The 25,935-nt window shown below is 46.3% G+C and overlaps 2 protein-coding genes across 2 annotated transcripts; one reads left to right on the top strand and one right to left on the bottom strand.

Moving 5' to 3' along the window:
* Nucleotides 1-667: 667 nt before the first annotated feature.
* MRPS11 (mitochondrial ribosomal protein S11) lies at nucleotides 668-14,959 on the bottom strand. The gene is made up of 6 exons (XM_061158659.1): nucleotides 14,804-14,959; nucleotides 14,541-14,666; nucleotides 5,891-5,989; nucleotides 3,681-3,810; nucleotides 2,199-2,264; nucleotides 668-1,517 (listed from the first exon to the last, which is right to left on the bottom strand). The coding sequence occupies exons 1-6, from the start codon at nucleotides 14,866-14,868 to the stop codon at nucleotides 1,410-1,412; spliced, it is 594 nt and encodes a 197-aa protein (XP_061014642.1). The 5' UTR covers nucleotides 14,869-14,959; the 3' UTR covers nucleotides 668-1,409.
* Nucleotides 14,960-15,259: 300 nt separating this feature from the next.
* Nucleotides 15,260-25,221, top strand: MRPL46 (mitochondrial ribosomal protein L46). Its single transcript, XM_061158658.1, has 4 exons — nucleotides 15,260-15,514; nucleotides 17,471-17,657; nucleotides 18,625-18,798; nucleotides 24,840-25,221. Exons 1-4 carry the CDS (start codon nucleotides 15,293-15,295, stop codon nucleotides 25,088-25,090), a joined length of 834 nt encoding a protein of 277 aa, XP_061014641.1. The 5' UTR covers nucleotides 15,260-15,292; the 3' UTR covers nucleotides 25,091-25,221.
* The last annotated feature ends 714 nt before the right edge of the window (nucleotides 25,222-25,935 follow it).

Genomic DNA, 25,935 nt, shown 5'->3' with positions numbered 1-25,935 from the left:
GGTCCTTCTCCCTTCTCTAGCCTGTACAGCACAGCAGCTATCCTATTTAAGAGCGCGTTTGTGGACTTACTACACGGAGCTCAGGCAAATCGCAGCACTTGCTGGCTGGGCCCACGTGGAGCCCGTCAGCAGCCAGCAGGCCCTTCCTGCAGACTTGCCTCTGAGGGTCGTGCACCTTTTCATCTCCTGTGATGCTTTCATCCTTGGTCCTCTGTCTGAGGAAAAGGGAGGGGTCTCTCCGGCTGGGCTCCTGGGACCCCCCCTGTGGCTTCTGTGTGGCATCCAGTGACCCCAGAGCCCAGGCTGAGCAGTTAGTGCTGCCTGGGCGGGGGCCGGCTGAGCTCACCTAGGGCAGGGGGGACTCCCTCTCCTGCACTTCTGTTTGGGCTCTGCGCTCGCCCATCCCACCACCCACACTAATTCCTGTTTTATACCACTCTCCCTTACCTCCTTCATGGCCACACAATCTTGGGTGTTCGGACTGCTGATACCCATGGAATGTGGAAAGATGCTTTGACTGTGGGGAATCTCTGATGGTTCATGCTGTTTTTTTTTTTTTTTTAACATGTAAGGGTTGACATCTTTATTTTTAAAATTTGTATTGGAGTATAGTTGCTTTATAACATTGTGTTAAGTTTCCGCTGTACAGAAAAGTGAATTGGCTATATATATTCCTTCTTTTATTGGATCTCCTTCCCATTTAGGTAACCACAGACCATTTAGCAGAGCTGATGGTTCACGCTTAAGAAAACCTGATCCCAGGACAATTCTCCTGTATTGTTAGGGCTAACTTTAGACATTTCCATTAACAGTGAAACCTACTATCAGAATACTCCAGAGGAAGGGGGCAAAACCTCTCAATTTGGGGTCAAATTACAACTTAATAAGAAAAGTTGCTAAAGAGCTCTGGAAACCTTGGTTTAGGGGCTAAAGAGGAAATATTTGAAGCCAAAGAGGAAGGTGTCTGGTGCTTAGTTGCCCATATTTACATCTTACTCCGTCCATTGAGGTTCTCGCCTCAATTCAGTTTTGTTTTCAGGAACTGGGGGGAGGTTTAGGTCTGTAATGCTGGAAGCAAAAAAAAAAACAAAACCAAAAATTCACAAATTACTACAGATGGTGGAAATAATTTTATTTTTTCAGAAGAGAAGCAGCATTTACTGCCGGGAATCTGGGTCAAGCTGCCCTTTAACTCCCCTTGTGTCCAAGAGAGGCACGGCCTCAGTTCTGGCCACACTGCTCTCCAGTCAGAGGAACAAGCAAAGGCCACCGAGTGAGGAAGTGAAGCTCTTCCTTACTGTCCAAGGGTCTCAACAAGCCCTGCCTGGAGAGTTTGGACAGCGCGCTTCCCACGAGGCCCAGCTGGAGGCAGGACTTGACATCAGGTGCGGGTGTAGGATTCCTGGCCCTCACAGCCTCCGTGCCTTCCTGGGGCGGCAGCCGTTGTGTGGGATGGGGGTGTTGTCTGTGATTGAGATCACTTCCAGGCCCCCCATGGTCAGGCCCTTGATGGCAGACTGGAAGGAGCAGGAGGAACAGGAGGATGGCATGGACCAGAGACGATGCCCCGGTGTGTCCAGACAGGGCTCGGAGAGGGATGGGGGGTGGGGAGGTGCTGGCTCTGACGCCTACAATCCAATCTCCTCCAAGAGGCTTCCTACTAACCCCTCCCCCAGGCCTCAGCGCTGCCCAGGTCCCCAGTCCCACCTGCCACGGCCCACCCTGCACTTTACAATCTAAAGACAAAGACAACTGTAAACCTCAACACATCTTAAGCATTATGCTTTTGTAGTTTCCTCTGCTTGGAATGTGCCCCTCACCCCCAAACTCATAAACACACCTGGCTAGTCCCTTGTCATTCCTTGAGAAATCAGTAGAAATGTCCCCTCTTTGGGGACACTTTGGTGATCACACCCAAGGGGCTCCCAGCACCTGGAGCACAAGCTTCACCGCTGCACCCACGAGCCTGTCCCAAGGGACTCACCTGTGACAGGCCCCCAGGGACCCCAGTAAGTGTCTGAGGAACTGAAGCTAAGTTATCAGGGTTCGCCTGGAGAGGCTCAGTAGATCAGAAGCAACGGAGACAAACTTCAAGCTGTCAGGGAAGGCCGGTCTCCCTCCTCTGCCCCCACCCCAGCTCCCTCACTAACTGAAGGACGAAACGCAAGGCTGGGCTGTGAAGAAGCGAGGTCACTTACCAAGCGTCCGGGCCCCAGACCTTTGACCACAACTCGGACATGGGTCACGCCTTTCCCCGTAGCTTTCTGGAGAGGAGCAGCAAGTGGTTAGTGCTCCCGAGAAAGAACCACAACAACCCCGCCCCTTGCTACTGCCCCCTGGAGTGACAGGGTTATGAGCTCGAGGGGATAGGCACCCACACACGCAAACAGGAGAGGACAGGGAAGGAAGCGGAGGGCAGAGGGCTGCGGGGCAGCACAGACGGCGAGGTCAGCTGGGGGCCCTTTCCGCCCGGGACAGCACTGCCACCTACTGGACACTGCGAAACATCGCTCAGATTGTTCTCAGGCGGATAAAGGCAGAATTTCAGACCACAACAATCCCTGGACTCCTGCCTGAGCCTCAATACCCTCTTAAAGAGTGTTCTTTAATCATTTAAAATCTTTCATTACAGTTGAAAGCTTTCTTTCTTGATTATAAACGTGGTTTATTACAGAAGTCTGGAAGACACACAGAACTCACTCAACCCACCACGTGGAAGCCACCGTTTACACGGACATTATTTTTTAAGTGTATATAACCTGTCTATGTAGTGGCCATTGGTTGCATTTTAATGATCACTAACATAGTGCCATCAGTATTTCGGGGCACGGAGCTTTGTTTGAGGGTCAGGGTCTTCCTTCAGGAGACACTCTGGGTTTGGCAGCGTGAACCTTTGTGGGGCCTGTGTCGTAGCAGACATAGTGTGCAAGCTCTGGGCCCAGACCTGGGGGGTCAGTTCAGGGAACCTGACTGGCTGCACGGCTCTGAGCAAGTGACACACTGAATCCCAACCCTTAAAAACGGGGGTAATACTACGGGCCTTCAAGGATTCAAGATAATGAACATAAAGCATCTGGTATGTAGTAGATCTGCTCTGCTCTGCTCAGCTGTGTCCGACTCTGCGACCCCACAGACTACAGCCCGCCAGGCTCCTCTGTCCACGGGACTTCCCAGGCAAGAATACTGGAGTGGGTAGCCATGCCCTTCTGCAGGGGATCTTCCCCACCGAGGGACTGAACTCGTATCTCCTGAGTTTCCTGCATTTGCAGGTGGATTCTTTACTGCTGAGCCACAGGGGAAGCTTGTATAGTAGATACTCCATAAATACACACTAACAGCAGCACACTGCCAATTTGCTTCCAGAAAGATCTGCAGCAGTTCACGCTCAATCTGGTACTGCATGCGTCCTCATGACACCACACCTTCTCCAGATGGACTATCACCACAACCCCACCCCACCCAGCCCTCTGGTCTTTAAATCCAGAAGGCCTTGTGAGACTTCAGCACCTGGCCCCTGCTCCTTCTAACTACCCTCATGTTAGGGGACCCAACAGGAGTCGGCAAACTCTTGCTTCTGAAGGGCTACTGCAAGGACAGTCTTCTAGTGATCAGCTGTGCAGAAAGGGGAGCCCAGCACAGAGGGAGCCAGAAAGAACACACATACACACGTAGATACTTACTGCTGCGGCAGCTATGCCCGCGGTCTGTGCTGCGATGCCCGTGCCCTTCTTGGCATTCCGAAACCCCTCTGTGCCACAAGAGGCACGGGCAAGGGGCTGGTGAGCAGCCGAGACCACCTGGATCTGTGTGCTGGGGAAGCAGGGGAGGTGTACAGAATATGATGTCTGTTCAGGGGAGTGAGAGAGCACTGACCTATGCCCAGACAAGCCCCAGTGAGCAAGGAAAAGACCATTAGCTGCTTCCACCCTGAGCTTATCAGATGAGTTTTTTGAACTCCTATAGGAGGAGTCAGGAAAGGTCAGAATCAACCCCTAAGCCTCTGAAAACTGACATGTCGCAAACTCTACAAGGAGCTATTATGCATGGAAGGTCTGTGTTCCCCCACCTAGATTCATGCTAAAATTCGAACCCCTAATGTGATGGTTCTGGGAGGTGGGGCCTCTGGGAGGCGATGGGGTCATGAGGGTGGAGCCCTTGTGAGCATCAGTGGCCCCTCAGAGGACCCCAGGAGGCTCGGCACCATGTGAGGACAGGAGAAGAAGCTGGCCATCTGCAGCCTAGAAGAGCTCTCTCTAGGACCCGACCCTGCTGTCACGCTGATCTCTGACCTGCGGCCTCCAGACTGTGAGAAATAACGCCTGCTGTTTCAGCCACCCAGTCTGGTATTTTGTTGTAGCAGCCTGGGCTGACCAACACCAGCGCCATAATTTGAGGGCACTGAGTGTCATCCAGAGGAGGGCTGGCGTATTTTCCCCCTCGCACCTTCCCTGCAGACAATGTTTAAAGTAGATTCAAAGTCCTTTCTGGCCTTTGCCAGCCCCCCACCCCCACCAAGAAACTGAATTTTTCACACTGGGTAATTTTTAATGACTTTTCTTGGTAAAGTTTCAAATATACTCAAAAGTGGATACAGTGAAGTCTGAACTCCCCTGGGCTCACCACTCAGCTTCAACAATTAATAACTCATATCCAATCTGGTTTCATCTATAAACCTTCTTTCTTCTCCACCCCTCTACTCCCTACTAAGGGATTATTTTGAGGCAAATCTTAGACCCATCATTTCATCTGTATTTCAGTGTATCTCTAAAAGATAAAGTAGTCTTCAACAAGTTAAATTAAAACTAAGAATAACTTCCATAAATCCCTAGACTTGCTTTCCACACCCCTCTTAGTCACCCCCCGGTCTCATGGGCTGAAGAGCCCTGGAGAACTCACAAGCAGGGGAAGTGGAGGGTGGTTACAATGTGACCTGCTGGAGCCAGCCCGGGCTGGGGCCATCTGCTGTGGGCCTGGCTACGGCTGCCGTTTCCCTCCCACGGCTTCTTGGGTCTTCTACACCAAACAGAAGCACAAGAGAATTGCTTGTCCCCGAGACAACCTCAACAGAGCTCTACAGAGCAGGCCTCTTTAAAAAGGCAAAGAAACAAAAGAAAGCTAACCTATTCCCTTATCAGCCTGAGAAGACAGGAACACCCAGGGGCTCTGACTCTGGGCATGTAAGATGACAGCTGAAATGCGTCCTACGGCACCTCGCCGGCACCCCACCCTCTAGCCCTGACCACCCACCGTCTCTTGTACTGTTCTCTAAATTGCTTCGCAGGCCACTGCTGACCAAATACCAACGTCACCTCTAAGTGGGGGCTGGTGTGTGAGGACGTCACTGATGTCAGCAAGCTTTCCGCTGCCAACACACAGTTGGGAACTTCCCCGGCACCATCTGAGAGCCACACAGAACGCGAATCTTCCAACCTCGCTCAGCCCCACAAAGGCAGAGATCTGGTCCACAGTGGACCAAGGCCAAATACTTTAAGTTGACCCTTATTTGGAGGTTTCCCTTTGCTTAGTTTGTTAGTAAATCCTATATTCTGAAATAATCTCCCTCATTTACTAATCATTCATCCCCAGTACCAAGACTTAACAACTACACTTTCATGGAAAGACTTTCTGGCCCTAAGATATACTCTAGTTCTGGAGCAGAACCAGAAAACACAATTCCCAAGGATAGCAAAGGAATCTTTAGCAATGTGATATGGGCACCCAGTTCACACTTCTATTGATTCTGAATCAACTTTATAAAGAGAGAGGAGATTGCCCCAAACGGGGAGGAATACTGGGAGCTGTGCACCAGGACCCATGTGACTTGCCCGCCCCGCTACAGGGGAAAGAAGCCTCCGCCCCAGCCCTGCCCAGGAGTCCCTGCCCCACTTACTTGTTGTAGGATGCTTTAATGTGTGCGATTGGGATCTCCTCGAATTTCTTTCCTGCCCACCTCAGAGAGCTCTCCTGTCCTGGAACTGGAGGGTAAATGCTGCAATTAGAAGAAAAATTTTAGGTAAAGTTGTTTTTATATTTGTTTTTCAATTAAAAAAAAAAAAAAACCACGTAGTTTAAAAAAAAAGCCAAAAGCATAGACAAACTGGTAACAAAAGACAGCAGCCCTCTGCCCTGACCTGCTCCTGAGGTTGCTGCCCCCCAACCCTTCTGGTGCTGACAGAACACGGTATCTGTGAACGCGGTCCTTCAGTGGCTGTTTCCCCGAGTTGCTGACTCTGGACACAGCTAATGACTTTCTGCTGGAAAGAGAACTTAATACATAATCCCCATCCTCCCCTTATCTCTTCTAGTATAATCAGATCACTCTTTTCAGTCCTCCATCAGTTCAGTTCAGTTCAGCCGCTCAGTGGTGTCCGACTCTTTGCGACCCCATGAATCGCAGCATGCCAGGCCTCCCTATCCATCACCAACTCCCGGAGTTTACTCAAACTCATGCCCATGGAGTCGGTGGTGCCAATCAGCCATCTCATCCTCTGCCGTTCCCTTCTCCTCCTGCCCCCAATCCCTCCCAGCATCAGGGTCTTTTCCAACGAGTCAACTTTTCGCATGAGGTGGCCAATGTATTGGAGTTTCAGCTTCAGCATCAGTCCTTCCAATGAATACCCAGGACTGATTTCCTTTGGGATGGACTGGTTGGATCTCCTTGCAGTCCAAGGGACTCTCAAGAGTCATCTCCAACAGCACAGTTCAAAAGCATCAATTCTTCGGTGCTCAGCTTTCTTTATAGTCCAACTCTCACATCCATACATGACCACTGGAAAAACCATAGCCTTGACTAGAGGGACCTTTCTTGGCAAAGTAATGTCTCTGTTTTTTAATATGCTGTCTAGGTTGGTCATAACTTTCCTTCCAAGGAGTAAGTGTCTTTTAATTTCATGGCTGCAATCACCATCCGCAGTGATTTTGGAGCCCAAAAAAATAAAGTCTGACACTGTTTCCACGGTCTCCCCATCTATTTCCCATGAAGTGATGGGACCAGATGCCATGACCTTAATTTTCTGAATTTTGAGCTTTAAGCCAACTTTCTCACTCTCCTCTTTCACTTTCATCAAGAGGCTTTTTAGTTCCTCTTCACTTTCTGCTGTAAGGGTGCTGTCATCTGCATATCTGAAGTTATTGATATTTTTCCCGGCAATCTTGATTCCAGCTTGTGCTTCTTCCAGCCCAGCCTTTCTCATGATGTACTCTGCATATAAGTTAAATAAGCAGGGTGAAAATATACAGCCTTGACGTACTCCTTTTCCTATTTGGAAGCAGTCTGTTGGTCCATGTCCAGTTCTAACTGTTGCTTCCTGACCTTCATATAGGTTTCTCAAGAGGCAGGTCAGGTGGTCTGGTGTTCACATCTCTTTCATAATTTTCCACAATTTATTGTGATACACATAGTCAAAGGCTTTGGCATAGTCAATAAAGCAGAAATAGATGTTTTTCTGGAACTCCCTTGCTTTTTCAATGATCCAGTGGATGTTGGCAATTTGATCTCTGGTTCCTCTGCCTTTTCTAAAACCAGCTTGAACATCTGGAAGTTCACGGTTCACGTATTGCTGAAGCCTGGCTTGGAGAATTTTGAGCATTACTTTACTAGCGTGTGAGATGAGTGCAATTGTGTGGTAGTTTGAGCATTCTTTGGCATTGCCTTTCTTTGGCATTGGAATGAAAACGGACCTTTTCCAGTCCTGTGGCCACTGCTGAGTTTTCCAAATTTGCTGGCATATTGACTGCAGCACTTTCACAGCATCATCTTTCAGGATTTGAAATAGCTCAACTGGAATTCCACCACCTCCACTAGCTTTGTTCATAGTGGTGCTTTCTAAGGTCCACTTGACTTCACATTCCAGGATGTCTGGCTCTAGGTGAGTGATCACACGATTGTGATTATCTGGGTCATGAAGATCTTTTTTGTACAGTTCTTCTGTGTATTCTTGCCACCTCTTCTTAATATCTTCTGCTTCTGTTAGGTCCATACCATTTCTGTCCTTTATAGAACCCATCTTTGCATGGAATGTTCCCTTGGTATCTCTAGTTTTCTTGAAGAGATCTCTAGTCTTTCCCATTCTGTTGTTTCCCTCTATTTCTTTGCACTGATCACTGAGGAAGGCTTTCTTATCTCTCCTGGCTATTTTTTGGAACACTGCATTCAAATGGGAATATCTTTCCTTTTCTCCTTTGCTTTTCGCTTCTCTTCTTTTCACAGCTATTTGTAAGGCCTCCTCAGACAGCCATTTTGCTTTTTCGCATTTCTTTTCCATGGGGATGGTGTTGATCCCTGTCTCCTGTACAATGTCATGAACCATAGTTCATCAGGCACTCTGTCTATCAAATCTAGTCCCTTAAATCTATTTCTCACTTCCACTGTACAATCATAAGGGATTTGATTTAGGTCACATATGAATGGCCCAGGGGTTTTCCCCACTTTCTTCAATTAAAGTCTGAATTTGGCAATAAGGAGTTCATGATCTGAGCCACAGTCAGCTCCCGGTTTTGTTTTTGCTGACTGTATAGAGTTTCTGCATCTTTGGCTGCAAAGAATATAATCAATCTGATTTCGGTGTTGATCATCTGGTGATGTCCATGTGTAGAGTCTTCTCCTGTGTTGTTGGAAGAGGGTGTTTGCTATGACCAGTGCGTTCTCTTGGCAAAACTCTAGTAGTCTTTGCCCTGCTTCATTCCGTACTCCAAGGCCAAATTTGCCTGTTACTCCAGGTGTTTCGTGACTTCCTACTTTTGCGTTCCAGTCCCCTATAATGAAAAGAACATTTTTTTGGGGTGTTCTAAAAGGTCTTGTAGGTTTTCATAGAACCGTTCAACTTCAGCATTACTGCTTGGGGCATAGGCTTGGATTACCGTGATACTGAATGGCTTCCCTTGGAAATGAACACAGATCATTCTGTCGTTTTTGAGATTGCATCCAAGTACTGCATTTCAGACTCTTTTGTTGACCATGATGGCTACTCCATTTCTTCTAAGGGATTCCTGCCCACAGTAGTAGATATAATGGTCATCTGAGTTAAATTCACCCATTCCAGTCCATTTTAGTTTGCTGATTCCTAGAATGTCAATGTTCATTCTTGCCATCTCCTGTTTGACCACTTCCAATTTGCCTTGATTCATGGACCTAACATTCCAGGTTCCTATGCAATATTGCTCTTTACAGCATCGGATGTTGCTTCTATCACCAGTCACTTCCACAAGTGGGTATTGTTTTTGCTTTGGTTCCACCCCTTCATTCTTTCTGCAGTTATTTCTCCACTGATCTCCAGTAGCTCATTGGGCACCTACTGACCTGGGGAGTTCATCTTTCAGTATCCTATCACTTTGCCTTTTCATACTGTTCATGGGGTTTTCAAGGCAAGAATACTGAAGTGGTTTGCCATTCCCTTCTCCAGTGGACCACATTCTGTCAGAGCTCTCCACCATGACCCGACCATCTTGGGTGGCCCCACATGGCATGGCTTAGTTTCATTGAGTTAGACAAGACTATGGTCCTGTGATCAGATTGGCTAGTTTGCTGTGATTATGGTTTCAGTGTGTCTGCCCTCTGATGCCCCCTCACAACACCTACCGTCTTACTTGGGTTTCTCTTACCTTGGACGTGGGGTACTATTCCTTCTGCAATTAAAAAAAACACGGGCTTCCCTGGTAACTCAGTAGTGAAGAATCCGCCTGCCAGTGCAGGAGACACAGGTTTGATCTCTGATCTGGGAGGATCCCACATGTCTCGGGGCAACTAAACCCGTGTGCCCCAACTATTGAGCCTGTGCTCCAGAGCCCAGGAGCCACAACTACAGAAGCCTGAACACCCTAGAGCCTGTGCTCCACAACAAGAGAAACCACTGCAACAAGAAGCCTCCACACGGCAACTAAACAGTAGCAACAAGAGAAAAGCCCATGTAGCAACAAAGACCTAGTATAGCCAAAAATAAATAATAAAATAAATAAATAAAATTATTTAAAAAGTTAAGCCAAACCTCTATTTCTTGCTGTATCAACCACAGATACCTTGACTATCTTTGTTAAAAACAAAGACAAAATAAACTTAATGATACTTATAAAGATCATTATTGTTAAAAAAAAAAAAATTCCAGTATCCCCTAGAGTGGAGGCCTGCAAACTTTCTGTAAAGGGCCAGAGGGTAAATATTTTAGGCCTTGCTGGCCATGTTGCTTCTGTTGCAACTACACAACTTTGCCACTAAGGTGCAGAAACAGCCACAGACAACAGTGAGTTAATAGGTGTGCCTATGTTCCACTAAAGTTCTATTTATAAAAATCAGTCAACTGGCCACAGGTGGGTGGGTAGGGGCCAACTTGCCAGCCCCTACGAAGACCAGTGGATATCAGGGTTGGCTGAATGGCAGGACCATGTGACTCTGATGCTTCCATTCTGCCCTAGATTTCTGGATGGGACTTGAGAATCCATTTCTGAAGTAGCCCAGGTGAGTCAGATGTGAACTCAGGGGTTCAGCACACTGGTCCAGACACTGCTGAGTTGAAGACTCCCCACCCCCCATCCCCCAGTCTCCTCTGTCCTCTGGCTATCTCTTGCTCAGGACTTTTCATTTCAGGTGGAGAAACAGTACTGATAGGGGGACAGGGAAGCCAGGCCTTGGGCCGAGGGGCTTTACCTTGGTTCAGAGTTTTGCTCACCACCTGCGCGTTTTTAATTCCAGACTCAAGCAAACCTGCTGCTGCACTCTGCCCGCATGCACAGATCAGATCCATGTTTGTACCTGATCAGCCACCTGAACTACAGTGGGTTCTGATCCAGGGAATACTATTATCTGAGCATCATCCTCTCCACTGGCTTTCCTGGAGGTATTTAACAAAACAAAACTGTAACCTGGTTGGATATTCAGGAGTTACAAGCGTATTCTTTCCTGCTCTGCCTGATCTTAGAGATGACTTAGCATCTCGGCAGGTTGCCAGCTTATCAGTTATGCGCTGAGATATTCAGTCACTCAGTCGTGTGGGACTCTTTGCGGCTCCATGGACTACAGCCTGCCAGGCTCCTCTGTCCTTGGGATCTCCTTGGACAGAGTATGAGGCTCTGAGATGACATTAATGTTCAAAACCTTATAAGTTCCCCATTAATGATTTCTTCTATGGACTTGCAGGTCAAACACTTAAGCCTTCTGAAGTCTGAACACGCCACCATTATGCCTTTAACAGGGCAAGATTTTCAAACCAGAAAGGATCCAGAGCTTGAACCATTTAACTGAGGGTGCAGACACGATCAAGCTTTTAAGCTTCCCACATCCAGCGAACAAGTGGTTCACTCCAAAGCAGCCCAGGAAAAGGAAAGACAAAGCTTTCTGGTGCTGCTCTGCTGGCTCTTCACACCCATCCTCAAACCACGTGTGCACACACAGCATCCCTTTCACACGGCTGACAGGGACTGAAAACAGCAGGCACAGGTGGCCAGAGGAAAATACACAGGAGTGCCTCCTGTCCTCTCTCCATGTCATGGTTTCTTGACCTCAGTACTACTGACATTTTGGGCAGGGGGATTCTTTGGCTGGGGGGCTGTCCTGAGCACTGTGGGGTATTTAGCAGCATCCCTGGCCTCTACCCAACTAGGTACTGACCCTTAAGCTGTGACAACCAAAAATGTCTTCAGGCGTTGCTAAGAGTCCCCTTGGAGACACAGAGGCCCCAGGCTGAGAACTGCTGGTTTACTTTAATGACTTCCAGCGTCAAGTGGGCCCTCAGTGCTGCTGGCAATTACACAGCGCATCCCCTGTTCAATTACCCGTTCACTGTCCTGGATGACTAGTTTGCACTTTCTTTTGTCCCCTCAGACCTTCAACTCCTTCCTGCTTCCTTGCTGCCAGCTGATGACCTTCACAAAGAAATAGAAGCAATCAGGTTTTCCTTTAGCTCCCACTACTGAACAGCTGTGCCTCCAATCTCTGCCTTGTCTCCCGTGATGACACTCCACTTGTCTGTCCGCCCCTCAAGGACAGCACTCCGGCAACGTTCCTGCTCCAGCATCTGCATTCTTCCCCCTCTCCACTGCATCATTCCCATTGGCAAAACATGCAGTCATTTCCCCAGTCTAAAACCAAACAGAAGCCCCTGGATGCCAAAGCCTCCTTGAGCTCCTGCCCACCTTAAAGGACTGACCATACCTGCTGCTTCTTCCTGTCTTCTATTCTCCTTGAACCCACACCATTCAAACCTTAGCCCCTCACACTCCACCAAATGTGCCCTACTCAAGGTCACCACAAATTCACAATATTAAATCCTACGAGCAGTTTGGTCATCAGTCTATGGACCAGTCAATCATATCAGCAGCATTTGATATAGTTGATCTACTTTTGAATCACAGGAAAAAAAAAAAGCCTCTCCAGAATTTTTTTAGTACCTCTCTGGAGGTTCCTTCTTTCTCTTCTGCTGATTCCTCCTCAGCTCCCCAAAGCTCCCCAAATGCCAGAGGCTCCAGGGTTCAGTCCTTAGATCTCTCCTTCACTTTATCTACCCTTTCTCTCTTGATGATCTTGTATTTTATGATTTTAGACATCATCTAGGGAATTCCTTGGTGCTCTCATTGCCAGGGGCCCTCAGTTTGATCCTTAATTGGGGAACTAAAATCTCAAAAGCCATGTGGGGAAAAAAGAAATCATCTATGGATTGAGTCTTCCAAATGTGTACATCTAATTCAGATCTGTGCCCTCAATTCCATTTCTAATCACGAATATTGTATCTCTACTTGGATGTTAATTAAACATCTCAAATCTACAAATCAAGCTCCTGTAGTCTTCCCCATCTTCACGACAACTCTATCTTTCCAGTTGTTTAGGCCACAAATTTTAGAATGTCCCTTCAGCTCTCTCCTTTTCTCATACCTTACATTAACAAATTCTGTTGGCTCCACCTTCTAAGTGCATCTGTCTGACCATTTATACAATCTCTGCAGCTGCCACTCTGGTCCCTGCCAGCATCGCTTCTCACTGAGATTATCTCAGTAGTCTTCTGATTGCTTAGGAGACTTCTCCCATCTTCCAGCCTAGCTCTCCTACAGTTTAATATCAGTGCAGTGGCCAAAGGGACCCTTTAAAATGTAAGCATGAGCATGTCAACCCTCCATTTAGAATTCTCCAGTGACTTTCCATTTCTCTCAGAATAAAGTGAAGTTGTCACAATGGCCCATAACGGACAACAGGATGTAACCCTGAATGCCTGACGCACCCCTTACCCTCTTGTCCTCACCCCTCATTTTTACTTCTCACTCCACTGTGGCCTTCTTGCTCAGACACTAGACACACTCCTATAATCTGTCATACTTCTTTTTCTTATTTTCTATTTACCGTCCCCTATCCACTTGAATTTAAGTTTCACCGGGGCAGGGATTTTTGTGTGTTTGGTCATTGATGTGTCCGCAACACCCTGAAGAGTGTCTGACATTGTTGAGTGACCACAACACAATCTTTGCTTCAATTCCTTTGGCAGCTCCCCACTGACCACAGTGGGGAGTGAGTAAAAGCCCCACTGTATCTTATGGTTTTAAACATCATCTACATGATGAGTCTTCCAAATGTCTATGTCTGACTGACATCTGTCCCTTGAACTTCATCTCTAATAGCCAATATTGTATCTCCACTTGGATGTTAATCAAATATCTTAAACACACAAATCCAAGCTCCTACAGATTAATGACAACTCTATCTTTCCAGTTGTTTAGGCCAACGGTTTTAGACTGCTCGTTATTTACAGATAAGGCTCTTAGCATTCTGATTCCTTCTCACCCTGCTGGCCTCATCTACCATCACACACACACTTGACTGACTACACAACATTCATACTGCGTGTCTTACACAGACTGTTAGCTTTGCATAAAATGACCTTTCATCTTTTCCAGCTGAACTCCCATTCAATTCAGGTCTTAGCATCACATTATTTTCCTGGCACTCTTGTCTGATTTCCTCAGGAGTTAGACACTCATGCTTTCATACTTCAAAGCAACCAGCTCTTACTCCAGTAAACTACTGATCAGATTATGGTGAAAACGTGTGCATGTTTGTCTTTCCTGGTTGACTGGGAACTACTGGTGCGAAGGAACGATCTTCTGCATTTGTACCCTCAGAACCAAGCAGGTTCTTAGTAAACGTCTGCTAAATGCATGTGAAGTACAACTAGCACACAGAGGCAGTGTCCCTGGCGGGAAGCAAGATGCCAGTTACTGGCTGAGGCTGAGTACAAAAACTCTGGACCTTAGACCAACTCTGAAAAGCGCATAACAACCTTTACCTTACTACCGCTTCCGCCTCATTTTGTATCGGAGACCCTGATTCCACGAGGGAAACAAAAGTGGTGATATTTATTATACACCTTCAACATCCATTCATTCATCAAAAGTTCACTGATCCTTACAACCTCTTTCAGTATTCTTTCCACTTTAAGAGGAAACAGCTGAGGCTCTAAAGTTAATCTGCATAAGGTTCCACAGTGACAAACAGTTGGGAATTCACTGGTGTTCTGACCCTGGAAGGTGGTGCCAGTCGCCCGAGGGCCAGAAGTGGCCCTTACCTGAAGCTGCTGCGGCTCGGAGCTGGAGCCGGAGTCTCCGCCTTCTCAACCTCCTGCTTGGCCGCTGCGTCCTGCATCTGTTGGGCGCTCATGTGGATGGTGGGGCCCGGCACTCCGGCCACGATCCTGCGGAGAGGGAAAGCTCAGGGAGGTCCAGGCCTAAGCGAGTACTAACTGGACTCCAGGAGTCCAAGTATCTCATGGGACACGGGCAGGAGCGCATTCCCGGGTGACTGTAGGCTCGGAATGAGTAACCACCTTACCTGGTCGTAGGCGGCCAAGCCCATGACCGCAAGAGCCAGGACCCAGCGTTTCTTACAACCTGCATGACTTGAGTTGACCTCAGTCGGCTCCCGTCCGCGGCGGCCGCGGAGCTGGGCGGGGCTGGAGCGGATCCAGCACCACGAGCTTGTGGGGGAGGGCGCAGGGGAAACGCCACCTGATTCCCCTTTCTAACGTGTATCAAACGTACATCAAACGTACATCAAAGACTTTTATTCCAACTTAAGTGCTCAATAATAACTATAGTTGCTAGTGTCGACTGGGAATCCTTCCCCCTTCTCCTAGTTTTCTAAGGAGGTCTTCGCCCACCCTTCCATATTGGAATGGTTCGTTCTAGTAGTCCTGGGGGGGGGGGGGGGGGGGGGGGCCTTAGCTCTTCCCGTCATGCTGCTCCCGCGCTGCCTTGTGGGAACATAGGATTGGCCCAGGACCTCGCCGGGAACCGCGGTGCGTTGTGGGAAGTGTGAAAGATGGCGGCGCCCACAAGGCGGACTGTGTTAGGGCTGGCGAGGTGCTGGCGGCGGTTCGAGAGACCCTGGAGTCTGAATTCTCGTAGCTTGACCCTTGCGGCTGCACCGTCGAATACCGCATCTCCATGGCGCCTGTTGGGTGCGTTGTGCCTGCAGCGGCCACCGGTGGTCTCGAAGCAGTTGACCCCGATGCAGGAAGAGATGGCAGCTCTGCTGCAGCAGGTGGGTTGAGGTGCGGGTTGTGGTTTCTAGGTGCAGTTGGGGACGCAGTAGAGGTACGCTGGCTTGGGTTTGATCCTGGCTCACTGATTAGCTTGTGTGACTTTGGGCAAGTCCCTTCACTTCTCTGAGCTTCGGTGTGCTTTCCTGCAAAATGGTACCTACCTTCTGGATTCCTGCGGTACGTAGTACGCGTTCAGTAAGAGGCACGTCGTTTTCATTGATCTTCTCTGTCGTTTCCTTCGGCAGCTTTCTGGAGAGGCTCTTCATTTTTTTTCGACATATAGGGGTGCGATGGTGAACAAGACGGATTCAGTCCCCATCATAGGTGGTTGACAGTTTAGAGAGGAAAAAGGCTTTGTCATGTGATGAGCTTAAAGAAAAGGCACAGGGCAATCCGTAAGATGTCTGTGATAGAGTCTGTTTATGTGAGGGGCAAGTGAAGAAACATGGACAAAAACGGTGTATTGGCAATGAAGGTCCTAAATCCCCATAAGTAGTGATTAAAGATATTATGTCTACCTAGAACCTGAGGCGTTTTTGTCTTAGTTACTGAGAGATACAAACTTAATTTCTGCGCTTTTTATTTGGCTTGTTAACTTACTCTGCGAACATTTTAAAATCACCTTTTAATCATTTAGCCCCCATTTTGTGCAAACACTGTACTAAGTGGTAGGGATGCAGTGGTGAGTAAGACAAACATAGCACGGGTTCTCAGAGGGATTCAGTTTGGTGGAGGGGGTGTCAATCAATAACCAAATAACCACATGGTTATGGAATTGCAGTCTCTGGTAAGTGTTTTATTTATTTATTTATTTTTTCAGTGGGTTTTGTCATACATTGACATGAATCAGCAATAGATTTACACGTATTCCCCATCCCGATCCCCCCTGCCACCTCCCTCTCCACCCGATTCCTCTGGGTCTTCCCAGTGCACCAGGCCCGAGCACTTGTTTCATGCATCGCACCTGGGCTGGTGATCTGTTTCACCATAGATAATATACATGCTGTTCTTTCGCAACATCCCACCCTCACCTTCTCCCACAGAGTTCAAAAGTCTGTTCTGTACTTCTGTGTCTCTTTTTCTGTTTTGCATATAGGGTTGTCCTTACCATCTTTCTAAATTCCATATATATGTGTTAGTATGCTGTAATGTTCTTTATCTTTCTGGCTTACTTCACTTTTTATAATGGGCTCCAGTTTCATCCATCTCATTAGAATTGGTTCAAATGAATTCTTTTTAACGGCTGAGTAATATTCCATGGTGTATATGTACCACAGCTTCCTTATCCATTCATCTGCTGATGGGCGTCTAGGTTGCTTCCATGTCCTGGCTATTATAAACAGTGCTGCGATGAACATTGGGGTGCACGTGTCTCTTTCAGATCTGGTTTCCTCAGTGTGTATGCCCAGAAGTGGGATTCTGGTAAGTGTTTTAAAGGAAAACACAGGGTACTATAATAGTGTTTAACAGGGATGTTAATTTGATTTTAATGGAAGGTGTCAAGGAATATCTTTTAAAATAAGTGATATTTAAATGGAGATATGAAGGATGAGTAGGAATCTCCCAGGAGAGCATGAGGGAAAACATTCTAGAAAGAAGGAATAGCATCTGTAAAATGCCTGAGGCAGGATAGTTCATGGAGAGTGAGACTCTGGTCAAAGACTGGCATGACTGGAGTGTGGTGAGTGGGCAGGCACTGCCTGTCCTAGTCCTCTCTTGGTTGTGGCAGTCTTGATGTTTGAATGCATTTTAATATTTCAGAAAATACAGCTCAAGCCCAAGGGGCAGGTGACTTTTTTCCTCTGTTTTCTTTGTGGTGTTTTGATTGTGTGTCTGGTTATGTTGGGTGGTAAACTTCTGAATCTGTCAAGTGCACTGTAACTGTGTTTTATTATTTTTCTTTTCTTTTAATTTTCCCGGTTTGGGGTAGATTTTTACTCTTTTAATTTTCCCAGATTGAGATAGAGAGAAGCCTGTATTCAGACCATGAACTTCGTGCTTTGGATGAAGCTGAGCAATTGGCAAAGAAAAAAGGTGACCTTTATGAAGAAGAAGATGAGAAGAATATATTGCTGGTACAGGACTTGGAAGACATGTGGGAGCAGAAATTCCTGCAGTTCAAACCTGGAGCTCGAATAACAGGTTTGTGGTCTCTTCAGGCCAGTTAGAGGTAGGAGGGTGGATATTCTGACTTGCAAATAAAGAATACTTGCTTACTCTCTGCTTTGTGTTTTAAATAGTAATTTCAAATGATAAAACTTTTTAACGTGGGAGGAAAATTCTTTTCACAGTTCTTCACATCCATCCTAATATAATATTTTAAAAGTCTGTGTTATTTTTGAGTGGGATGTATGGTTGTTGAGGGAACTCTCCAGGTGGCTCGGTGGTAAAGAATCTGCTTGCCAGTGCGGGAGCTACAGGAGAGGTGGGTTGGATCCCTGGGTTGGGAAGATCCCCTGGAGAAGAAAACGGCAACCCTCTTCAGTATTCCTGCCTGGAAAATGCCATGGACAGAAGAGCCTGGTGGGCTACAGTCTTTGGGGTGGTGTAGAGTCAGACACGACTGAGCGACAGCACACATGGGTGTTGGGACAGCTGTGTCTCAGTTAGGCCTCGAGAATGTTATCTGGATTCAACTCCTAGTTTGCCCCTGAGAGTAGGGGAAGTTAAGCCTTACCCACTCGTTTCCTGTGTTTTATCTGAAATCTCTCCCAAAGCAGGGGCTTAAGTTCTTTTATTCTTGTTTCACAGTGAAAACTGAAGTAGAGACTGGTTAAGTCAGTAATAGTGTCAAAACCAAAGATTTAGTAGTGTCTGGGAATTGCTTCTTTCCCAAAAGCTCAAAGTACTTTGTGTTCTGCTCTTCAAAGGAGGAGTGCAGCTTTGGGTTTCTTCTTGTTAAATTTTAGTTTGTTCAAGATTATGGGACTCTATCCTGAGAGAGGTCAGAATTAGAGAGATGAGGTCAGGGTTCTAATTTGGTTATAAGTTCTTTGAGGGCAAAGATTGTGGCCGTGCCTTAAAGGAGGATCCTAAAACCCTAATCTTTTTGGTTCTGGCAGAACATGCTCCTCCTGTCTCCTGTGACCCCCCCATCTCTTCTATACAGATGCCGACGTAAAGAATGACCGAAGCTCGCTGCACCGGAAGCTTGATAGGAACCTTATTCTGTTGGTCAAAGAGAAGCTTGGAGACCAGGACGTTTGGATGCTGCCCCAGGCTGAGTGGCAACCCGGGGAGACCCTCCGCCGAACAGCTGAACGAACCCTGGCCACACTCTCAGGTGAGCTCTCTGCCTCACTGCTAAATCCCTCAAGACACACTCCAGACTCAGCCTCAGGATTTTCAGGCTGACTGTGGGCCTGGCTTTTAATAGTAGGCTAATGGAAACTTACGCTTCCCAGGTGGCTTTGCGATAAAGAATCTGCCTGCAATTCAGGAGACCCGGGGTTCAACTACTGGGTTGGGAAGATCCCCTGGAGAAGGGAATGGCAACCCACTCCAGTATTCTTGCCTAAAGAATCCCATGGACAGAGGAACCTACCTGAAGGATGTAGAGTTTCAGCCTCTGCTCACTAAAGCTTGTCTTCCCAACAAAGTGCAAAACATTCACTGCTCAGTTTCCAGCTTTGCAGTCTCTAAAATTTTTCAATCTATAAAAATAGGTGATTCTAGTACTTTTTCTGGCTTAAGTGGCGCAGATCTTCTTTGTGGCCCAGTATCAAAATATTTTGTCATCATAGCTATGAGAGGTCCTGTTGCCTTCATAGGTTCCACTCGCCTTCCCTTCAGTGGCATTTCTGTCTCTCCACTCGGAGCACCAGCGAAGCTGTTGTTCCAGAGGGATCTGGTAATCAACGCTTACAGTAAAATGTGCTTCAGTTTTTATGGCACTCAGAGTTTCATTTCTCATGGTTCGTGGTTTCCTGTCACAAAAGTGATCAGGATTAGTTACATGGTTTTCTCCTTTCCTACATTTTTGATTCTTAAAATTTATGGATTCTTGACGAAGTGGATTTTTTGTGTGTGCCTCTACATAGTATGAATCTTTTCCTGATCTGTTTTCCACAGTCACTTCCCCCCCCCCCCCCGCCCCACCCCCGCAAGGCAGCATTTTTGTGCTAAGAATTTAGAGGACATGGAATTTCTTTAATTCTGTCACATGTAGAGTATGGTCTGTCATACTCAGTTCTCTCCTCATCTCATCGTTCAGATCCTGAAGAAGTGTGGCAGAACCTGATTTTAGGTGACCCACTGCCTTCTAAAATGGACTTGGAATTTTGGGTGTCTCACTGAAAATGAGATTTTTCATTCCTTGGCCATCTGGTATCATTTTGAGGAAGATACCTTGGTTGGTAATTATCTTTTGCTCCATATTGCTCGGCATTTGACAATATGTGTTGTCCCTGACAGACCTGTGATTTAGATTCTGTCCCAGGGCCCAGCAGAGAGATAGCCAACCAAGAAACGCCCAGACTTTCTCTGAAAGAGGCTCATTTGCTTAACATAAAGCATCGGCGTGGGGGACAGTTCACGCATCTAGGAGCCTGCAGAAACACCCTTCAGGGACAGAGGTTGAAGGCGCTATCCCTGTGCTGTTCCTTGCCCCCGTGGAGGTTTTAAAATTTGTTCATTCGGAATTGATGCTCCTGCCTGTCTCAGCCTGCTTCTCTTTTTGTCCTTGCAGCCTTGCTTGTTGGCAGCACCACTTAACGTATTCACCCAACCAGACACCTCAGGGTTATCTGTGACCTCATCCTGGCGTCCCCTAGGTTCCTGAATCCTACCTGGTCTGTTCTAAAGAGTCCCGTCTTTGCGCCTGCAGCTCTTCAGGGAGTCTTTTCACTTCCCACTAGATCATAGTTTCTGAGCCTTGCCTTGGCACTCTGGAAATTTGGGGCAGGATCATTCTTTGTGGGGGTTTCTGTGGTTCTGTCTAGGTTATTTACTGCAACATCTCTGGCCTCTATCTGCTTGATTGTAGTATCACCACTTTGGTTGTCCCTAGTGTAACAACCAAAAATGACTCTCAATACTGCCGGAAATTACCTGGTTTTTGGAATCTCTGTGGTTGAGAACTGCCACCCTGGAGTATTGAGGTAGACACCACACAAGCCCCCTTCTTGCTTTTGTGTTGTCATTTTCAGTGCCGCCAGAATAAGCCTTCTAGAACACAAATCCCTTGTCACTTCTCTGCTCAAAACCTTAAAGGGTTTCCCGTAATGCAGACTTTTGAGCATGGCCTGTGCATACTTTTTGCTCTGGTCCCAAGCTCATCAGTCTTCATCTTGCTGTTCATTCGTGTATGTTCTAAGTCCAAACCTAGCAAACCTTTTGAATAATGTGGTATTTCTTGTGTCCCTGTTTTGGGGCCTGCCTGTCCAAAGCGAAGCTTTGGTCCTACCTCATCCGACTGCTTGGTTTTTAAAACTCAGCTCGTACCTTCTACCTTCTGTGGTAGAACCTTCTGGGTGGAGAGGTCGACTCCTCCCTCGGCTCCTGTAACACTCACAGAGTACCCTACCCAGTCTATACAGCAGACATTTTCTCTGTGCCTACTTGTTGCTGGTCACTGTCCGGGCAGTGGGGTCACAGTGATCTACAGGATGCGATGTGGGCCTTCTGGGGGCTTATGTCCTAGTGAAGAAGATGCTCTTCATTCCATTGCTATTTAATTGTTGATTAACAGACGGTTTCTTCTCAGCCAGAATTCTGAAAATACGGATAGGATTTTGTCCTTTCAGTCATCCCAGTTCTCAGTAGAGTACCTGGCACAGAGTAGGTACTTGGTGAATATTTGTTGTTGTTCATTTGCTGAGTCATGTCTGACTCTTTGTAACTCCATGGACTGCAGTACACCAGACTTCCCTGTCCTTTACCATCTCCCGGAGTTTGTTCAAACTCATGTCCATTGAGTCGGTGATACCATCCAACAATTTCCCATCCAAATGCTACCCAGGCCCAACCCTGCTTAGCTCCCAATATCAGACGAGATCGCGTTAGGGTGGTATGGCCCATCCTCCCATCTCATCCTCTGTGGGCTCCTTTTCCTCTTGCCCTCAGTCTTTGCCAGCATCAGGGTTTTTTCCAGTGAGTTGGCTTTTTGCATCAGGTGACCAAAGTATTGGAGCTTCAGCTTCAGCTTCAGCTTCAGTCCTTCCAGAGAATATTCAGGGTTGATTTCCTTTAGGATTGACTGGTTTGATCTCCTTGCTGTCCAAGGGACTCTCAAGAGTCTTCTCCAACAGCGCAGTTCAAAAGCATCAATTCTTTGGCGCTCAGCCTTCTTTCTGGTCCAACTCTCACATCCGTCCATGACTACTGGAAAAACCATGGCTTTGACTAGACGGATCTTTGTTGGTAAAGTGATGTCTCTGCTTTTTTATATGATGTCTAGGTTTGTCATAGCTTTTCTTCCAATGCTGAATGTTTAATGAGTAAATGATATGGTAGTGTAAGCACACAACTCCTGTTCTGACTCTGCCGCCAGTGTGAGTACTGCTAATGAAACAACAGCCTCTGTGTGCCCCGTTGATCCTGTCCCGCCAGCAGCCTATGTGGCCACAGGAGAGGGAGTGAGATGGTGGAGTGAAATGGGAAAACAGGAGGGGCCTTTGCTGCGCCCCAGGCTTCCTCAGCCGTCATGCAAAAGTTGGTGGCTGGGTTTCTTCCCAGGATGATTGAGCTCAGATCCTCAGCTTTCTTCTGCTCATTCACAGTGCTCAGTTTCGCCTGATGGGCACCACATGGAAAGGGTCTCTCCTCCCGTTGGTACTATGCTTTCCTCCCTTGAACATTCCCGTTGCCATAAAGAAGAGTGAAAGGATATATTGGTTTGTTATAGGTGCATAGAAAATGAAATAGCTTGATTTATTTCAAATTCATTAAAATCATAAATAACATGAAATAATTAAAATGACAAAAGAAAGCTCAGGCAGCTCATAAGTATAAAAAAGTCAGAGTCTGTTCCTTTCCGTCCGTTTGGCACACTTCCCAGGTATTTCTGCAAGATGGAATTCCTAGAAGTGAAACTAATGGTCAAGGATGGACACATCTAAGATTTTGATAAGGTACCACCAAAGTGCCCTGCAGAACATACTTTTAAAATTTTTGCCCATCCAGTCAGTAAAAAGAATGATCTTTAGATTAGCAGTTTCCTTTTTTTTTTTTTTTTTAATTAGGTAGTTTGTTTATTTGGATTAGTGGTTTCTTGGTTAGAGTGGCCATCTCTGCATATTTTTCACGTGGCTATTAGTTTTTCTTTTTCTGCAAACTGCTTGTTTAGATTCTTTGCTCATGTTTATAATGAACCGTTTCTTTCCCCCTTTTTGACTTAATTTAATCCATTTCCCCAGGTCATAGAAAAGTAGTATGTATCCATTGAATTAAGTGGAAAATTCAGAAAAGTGTAAAGAAACATGCCGGTGTAATTCCACCACCTGTAGATCCCCACTGCTGACATTTTACATTGTAGGTGAGCTCACATCATACGTGGGCTCCCCATCTAATGCTGATGGTGTTGTTACTGTTTTTAATACTGACAAAAGCAATTCACTGTATATGGTGAAAAAGTATCACACAGTGTCTGGTAAATGTAGAACTGTAAGAAGTAATAGGTAATTTTCCCGTCTTAGAGGCAACCACCATGAATAGTTTTTTTGTGTATCCTTTTAGAAATTGCAAGCACATACTTATTTCCTCGGTTCCTTTTCTCATGAAGTGGGCACACTTAAACATGCACACATGTGTATATGTATATACACAGATGGTTACATGCCTTCCTTTTCTTATACAGCTTTTAAGCATATCTCTGTATCAGCAAGTGAAGAAGTATCTTATACTCTTAACACCAGTGTAATGTTTCATATATGTATGTACTGCAGTTTGTTTAACCAGTCTGTTGGTTTTATAAAAAAAAAAAGCTGCAGTGAACATCAGTGTACACTCCTTTGCTCACATGCACAAATAAACATATCGAGGAGGGTGAAATTCTAGAAGCAGAATTGTTAGATCAAAGGGTTTGTATAATTAAAATTGATATCTCTTGCCAAGTAGAGCAGTTGTACTAATTATATCCCACATACATTTGAGAGAACCCAGTCTTCTTTTATCCTTGACGAGCAGTGTACTGCTTGAAGTTTTTGAACTTAAATAGTAATGGTATGTCTTTGTTGTTTTAATTTGTATTTATTGAGTTATTAATGAGTTAAACATCTTTATGAGTTTATAGTTCATTGATAATTTATTTTCATGGGAACTTGTTCATATGCTTGGTTCATTTTTCTTTCAGAGTTGCTGGCTTTTTCCTCATTGATTTCTAAGTACTATTTAATACTCATATCTTAAGATATTCCTTTGTTGAGTGTGTTGAAAATATTTTTCCCAGTTTGTCATTATGTCTGTGACTTTTTTATGCTTCATTTTTCTGTGCAGAAAGATTTTAACTTTTACGTAAATAAATATGCCTTTTCTTTTTTGCATTTTGTGTCTTGGTTAGGACTTCCCCTCTCAAAAATGATACAGAAAGTATTCCACATTTTTTTAAACAGTGCTCTTATGGTTTCTTTTTTCTTTAGTGAAGAATTTTAAAATATAGAAAAACTCAGAAAATATTAAACATCCATGAAACCATCATTCAGAATGAACAAACCTTTTGTGAAAATTTTAACTTTGTGTTAGATCTTTGATCTGTAGGGTGTCAATTTGGATATGAGGAGTGAGGTTGTGATCCAGTTTTATTTTTTCGCTAGCCCGTTCTCCCGGTTCCATTTGGTAATTGATCCATTATTTCCTCATCCTTTGAAATGCTGTGTTGGGGTTGTTAACCCATCGTTATAGATTGCAAAGATCCTCCATCTGTCTTTGCCTTTTAACTTTGGTTTTCACCTTGCAGTAGTCAGATCGGGCCCTTTTCCTACTTTCCACATGATACTCCCTTTAAAAGGGCTGATGACCTTTGCTTTACAGACACCAAGTGTCTCGGTCCTTCGTCAACAGATGGTGACCCGGCTGAGTCTGGAAGCTCAGTGCTCTGACTCCCAGGTGGTGACATTTAGGCTGCCTTGTGGACTTCAGTCTGAGAGCAGTAGCTTGGCGTGAGGAATGAATGGGCCCAGAGAATCTGGGACCCAAGGGCCAGGAGCTTTTAGACTGAAAGGAGATGAGGGTCTTCAGGAACAACCCTAGTCCTCATCCTCAGGGACTGCTTTCCCCTCAGGCCAGAAGCGGCTCTCACAGAGACCCCCAGATGCTTTCGGGCACCAGGGTAAACAGGTGGGTGTGTCCTCATCTTCCAATTCTGTTCCCCGCTCCCCTCCTCCTCAGAAAACAACATGGAAGCCAAGTTCCTGGGAAATGCGCCCTGCGGCCACTACAAGTTCAAGTTCCCCCAGGCAGTGCGGATGGAGGGCAGCCTCGGGGCCAAGATCTTCTTCTTCAAAGCCCTGCTGCTAACCGGAGACTTTTCCCCGGCCGTGGAGAAGGGCCGTCATGTGTGGGCCAGCAAGGAGGAACTGGGTGACTATTTGAAGCCAAAATACCTGGCCCAGGTTAGGAGGTTTCTCTTGGACCTCTGACGGATGAGCTGCCTGTGGACAGTGCTCGGACAGGTCTGTGACCGGGCCTCAAGGACGTGGTGCGTGGCCTCATCTCTATGGGAATATCAAGCGGCAGACTAAGTTCTGAGAAATAAACGGGTTTACCGTTGTGTGGGTCTCGGTTGATTTATCCTTTGAGGACTGTTGTCTTCTCCTCGTGAAGAGAGAGCCATCTCTTAGCGTGTTTTTTCCTTTTTCTCCCAAGCTCGTAATTGAGTAGTATTACATTGCTTCATAGTGAATCAGCTGGCTTCGTGGGCCCAGAAAGAAAGAAGGACATGAATCAACTTTCTAAAAACCTGGAGCTTCTGTGAAAACCTCTAGGTCCATGAAAAAAAAACACCTCGTGCTTTGTAGTTTCTTAGTCATTTTCTGCTTTGTATTTTTCTTCCTTCCTATTTGATATGAAAATGTATCAATCTAGCTGAGGAAACCATTCCTTACTTGTTTTCTGTTTGCTTTGCTTCCTTCCCCCCTCCTCCCTTCCTTCCTCTTTGCATTCTTTTTTTTTTTAAGGCATTTTAAATTTAAACAATAGAATCGCTTCTTACATGTTTTGAAACAGTCATGTGAAGTGATCAGGGTCAGCCTGTTATCTGCTGTCTCGGGGGTGGGAGTCCTGGTCAGGTGTGACTGGCTGAGGGTTGCTGTAGGTCACTGATGGAGCAGGAGGAGACTGCTTATCCCCTGCCCTATCAGACCTGGTTTCCTTTGAGAAGCCATTCTGGGTTAAACAGCCTGGCCTCTAGCAGTCCGCATGCAAGAGGGATCCTGAGAACCTCTGGTTTTTACCCAGTGGGTCAGAAGCACAAGTGAGCACTTGG

This window comes from Dama dama, chromosome 13 (genome assembly GCF_033118175.1).
Source record: "Dama dama isolate Ldn47 chromosome 13, ASM3311817v1, whole genome shotgun sequence".
Lineage (NCBI taxonomy): Eukaryota > Metazoa > Chordata > Mammalia > Artiodactyla > Cervidae > Dama > Dama dama.
The sequence above is the reverse complement of the archived record's forward strand: the minus strand, read 5'-3'. Positions and strand labels throughout refer to the sequence as shown.

Excerpts from the sequence above, each read along its gene's own strand:
- MRPS11 (XM_061158659.1), bottom strand. The coding sequence starts at position 14,868 with ATGCAGGTTGTAAGAAACGCTGGGTCCTGGCTCTTGCGGTCATGGGCT. Across the intron at positions 14,667-14,803 it reads GCTTGGCCGCCTACGACCAG|GATCGTGGCCGGAGTGCCGG; the intron begins GTAAGGTGGTTA and ends CCCTCTCCGCAG. Across the intron at positions 2,265-3,680 it reads CGGGCATAGCTGCCGCAGCA|AAAGCTACGGGGAAAGGCGT; the intron begins GTAAGTATCTAC and ends GCTCCTCTCCAG.
- MRPL46 (XM_061158658.1), top strand. The coding sequence starts at position 15,293 with ATGGCGGCGCCCACAAGGCGGACTGTGTTAGGGCTGGCGAGGTGCTGG. Across the intron at positions 15,515-17,470 it reads TGGCAGCTCTGCTGCAGCAG|ATTGAGATAGAGAGAAGCCT; the intron begins GTGGGTTGAGGT and ends TAATTTTCCCAG. Across the intron at positions 17,658-18,624 it reads ACCTGGAGCTCGAATAACAG|ATGCCGACGTAAAGAATGAC; the intron begins GTTTGTGGTCTC and ends TCTTCTATACAG.